Here is a 3927-nt window from a genome sequence, read left to right as displayed (position 1 = left end):
GAGAGAGAGAGAGAGCATTCCAAATTCAAAGATGAAACAGTAAGTCAGACACCCAGTTTTATCGATATAACGATACTATGACAAACTGTTTTTGTTCAACTTTTTGTTTACAGCGATACGGATTAATAGTAGTTTATATGAATTTCATATCGACGTAGAATCCCGTATTCTGATACAAAACCCAATGCAAAACCCGATAAATGTATATTTCATTATGGACACAACGTACCGTTTTCTAACGTCGCGATGAAGGCTTTTTTGACGCAAAGTTGAGCGGTTACAAATCAAATAACAGATCATCATTTTTCACAGCTGAAGCTATATGTATGCAACAAGTACATAAGAAGAGGATTTTATTTTGATTCTTGATAAACCTTCTTTGAAATACCAGGCTTATAAAGTAATACGCATGACGCGTGTTTTGTAAGCATATAACTCATCCCTGGCACTGATCCTTACCATAAAATAATATCAGATAATGTATTATTGTAAATTGGCGAATAAATACGGTAAGAATAGGATTAACCTCCCAGTTAACTGAAAAGAATTTCAATTAGAAAACAGCAACAATGAAAAAAACAAATACAACTGTATATTATTTATGTCAGATAGGTCATACTTTCAGTCAAGTATAAGTTTAAGTAGATATCCGGACGTTGGCACGCAATGAAAAATGTTTAATTTTAGCTGTTTTCCATAAAATCCCGTCGTCCCTATTTGTCATTTAAAAACACTTAATCACTCGAGGCAATAATGCTGTGTAATATCTACACAAAAATGTAGAAGTGCATTCACGTGTGTAATATTTGTGTTGTTTCTTTATAAAGGTAAATATACCTTGAAAACAATAGAGCCACATTTGTTTGGAAAATAATTGAAATATAATGCAAACTAGTGATCACACATACGACGAACCTACTGATGAAAAAGGATATACACAACTTGCATCCATTTCAGAGAATGTTCAAAAGTATGACGACTTGAAGCTATCAGGGTCGCATCATTCATATTTTGAACCTCAACCAGACCCTCAACCATATCACGTGCAAAAAGTGAAAGTAAGATTGGATGTTCATAATAAAAAATTAAAGTGTCTCATAAGATCTTGGATAACGTTTACTACTTTCATTATAATAGGATTAGTAGCTGGACTGACACACATTGCGATACAATCTCGCTACATTACAGAAGTATGTTTCAAATCTAAGGACAGTGGAAATGTAGGTTTTCGGATATCAGAAATTTGGACAAAATGTCCAAATGACTGGGAGACATTCGATGTATGGTGTTATAAAGAGTTTTCAGAACGTCGAACATGGTTTAAAGCTCGTGATTATTGTCGAAGTATCGGAACTGATCTAGTTAGTGTTCATAATGGAAAGGAAAATAATTTTCTAATAACAAATTTTACACAGACTCGTACGTGGATAGGACTGAGCAATTTTCATAACAATGCGAAATATGTCTGGAGTGACGGAACACTTTTGAATTTTACTGATTGGGAAGAATCAGAACCGAATGACTTCAATAATAACGAGAACTGCGCCCATCTTCAAAAACCTGCCTCTCAAAAGTGGAATGACAACAATTGTTTTATGTCGTTGAGATTTATATGCAAAACGCAAATTTATCCAAGATGTGGGCCTGGGGATTCGTTATATTACAATAATTCTTGTTATTCAATTAATACAATACTTGATGTTGATTTTACAGACGCCCGTACATTTTGTAGGAACCATGGTTCAGATTTAGTTATAATTGGTTCTAAAGAGGAAAACAATTTCATAATAAGGCAAACTACTAAACACCAAGGTGCTGATTTTTGGATTGGATTACAGAAACAAAGGAATCAGACATACAGATGGATAGATGGCAGTCATCCTACGTACCTAGCATGGGGTGTAGGTGAACCTAAAGCAGATAATAATTCATGTGTCAAGTCATCTACCATGTATGGAAATTGGAAAGGTGACAGTTGCAGCAATAAAAATCGGGTTGTTTGCGAGAAACGATTACTAAGTCCTTTGAAATGAGTAGAAACATCACTAGTTTGAAAGCTGAATATTTGTTAAAAGTTTGGATAATCAAAAATTATTTATACTGATGAATACTTGTTTTTATTTTACTTGAAACCATAAGAAAAGTTCTCTCGCTAAGTGATCACAATATGACGCATCAATGGGATAAAAAGTTGCTTAAAATAATACAACAAAAAAGTTTTAACAAAGACTGATAGGCGAACACAATGTTGGTATTACACTGTAAACACATATTCATTTTGTCTTACCTAATATTAAGTAGGCAGACTCATCTTGGTTTATCAACCTAGTTGTGTTATATATCGGAGATACATGATTATCAGATAAATAGACGTGTTAGAAAAGTTGACACTACGGCTGGCGCTCATGTTGGATGGAAGATGAATACAATATGATGTTAGGACCATCTCAATAAGTACAAATACTGAATATGTTTGTAACCTGTTTGGGCCTGTTTGATACCGCTGAGATAAATCTTAAACAATGTATTCATTAAAGTACGTAGGAGAAGATATTTTTTTTGAAACCAGGAAAGGTTCTATAAATACAATTTTAAATAAATTGATATTAGTCTTGTGAATGATTTATCTTGTTTCAACATCTTGATAAATAAGGTAAAGGGTGTAGTCGTATTTTTAAGAAGGGCGTGATCACGGATTAGAAAAAGTAATCCGTGATATAAGAATTGACAATTCGTGATCTCAAATTTCTCATCTATGATCTAGGATTGATTATCCGTGATCTCGGATTTTTTTTTATCTGTGATCACAGATTGATAATCAAATAGTTCAAAGCTAGCTCAGAGCCACCAACAACTAATAAATAAATCAATGTCCCCTTATACATTTGTAAGCCGTTGTTATTTACTTTGAGTTATTTTCCAGTAACTGCGAGTGCTCTCATATTGGTATATTTTGAACCGATTTTTTTAGTATGTACTTATGTTTTACTGTTACAACTTGCACCACTGTTTGAGGTTAAGAGGAGGGTTGAGGGCTCACGAACATATTTAACCTTGCAATATTCTGTATGAACCTGTCCCACACCAGTAGCTTCTTATTCAGTAATTGATCTTTGTTTTAATTTGAATGCGCACACTGGTAGTGAACACAGCAAATAAGTAAATAAAAATAAGTAAACAGAACACAAACCCCCCCTCCAAAGCTCATTTGTTATAAGACTAGAAAAGTGTCCACGATTTTTGTTTCTATACATCATAATCAAACGTCTTTGGAAAGGTTGTATAGGCTTTTCTATTAATTTTGATTCTAGAAATTAAAAGTTTGAACGACATTGAACGAAAGATAACAAGAATGTGTCCAAAGTACACGGTTGCCCCAATCGAACTATCATTTATTATGTTAAGTGGACTATGACATTGGGGTCAGAACTCTTTTTTGGCATTAAAATAAGAAAGATTATATCATAAGGAGCATGTATACTAAATTTCAAATTGATTGGACTTCAACTTCATCAAACACCACCTTGACTAAACACTTTAACCTGAAGAGGGACAGACGGACGAACGAACCACTGGACGAACGAGCGAACAGACGAACTGACACACAGACCAGAAAACATGATGCCCATAAATGGGGCATGATAAATGGGACAATAAAACAAATTTGCTTCAGTTGACATCTGAAAAACTTAGCTTCAGTTGACATTATTTACCCTAGATTCAATCTTATACCCTTTAACATGCTTTCCTTAATGGAATTCAATCGACCCTTTGAGTCGCGTTGCCATCATGTAAAATAACATTTGTCTGCCTTTCCGATTCCAACGGGTTTTATCCTTTCGCCAACAAAGATCGAGGTGATCTTGTAGCTATACCCTCGGTCTGTCTTTCCGTCCGTAACACACTTGTCGACAATTTATATTCAAC

At 34.3% G+C, this 3927-nt stretch overlaps 1 protein-coding gene across 1 annotated transcript; it reads left to right on the top strand.

The window, feature by feature from the left end:
* The first annotated feature begins 712 nt into the window (after positions 1 to 712).
* On the top strand, positions 713 to 2619 carry LOC139481302 (macrophage mannose receptor 1-like). Its single transcript, XM_071264492.1, has one exon. It carries the CDS (start codon positions 885 to 887, stop codon positions 2031 to 2033), a length of 1149 nt encoding a protein of 382 aa, XP_071120593.1. The 5' UTR covers positions 713 to 884; the 3' UTR covers positions 2034 to 2619.
* Positions 2620 to 3927: the final 1308 nt, after the last annotated feature.

The sequence above is a fragment of the Mytilus edulis genome, chromosome 7 (genome assembly GCF_963676685.1).
Source record: "Mytilus edulis chromosome 7, xbMytEdul2.2, whole genome shotgun sequence".
Classification (NCBI taxonomy): Eukaryota; Metazoa; Mollusca; class Bivalvia; order Mytilida; family Mytilidae; genus Mytilus; species Mytilus edulis.
Note: the sequence above shows the minus strand (reverse complement) of the source record. Positions and strands in the feature narration are given on the sequence as shown.

Excerpts from the sequence above, each read along its gene's own strand:
- LOC139481302 (XM_071264492.1), top strand. The coding sequence starts at position 885 with ATGCAAACTAGTGATCACACATACGACGAACCTACTGATGAAAAAGGA.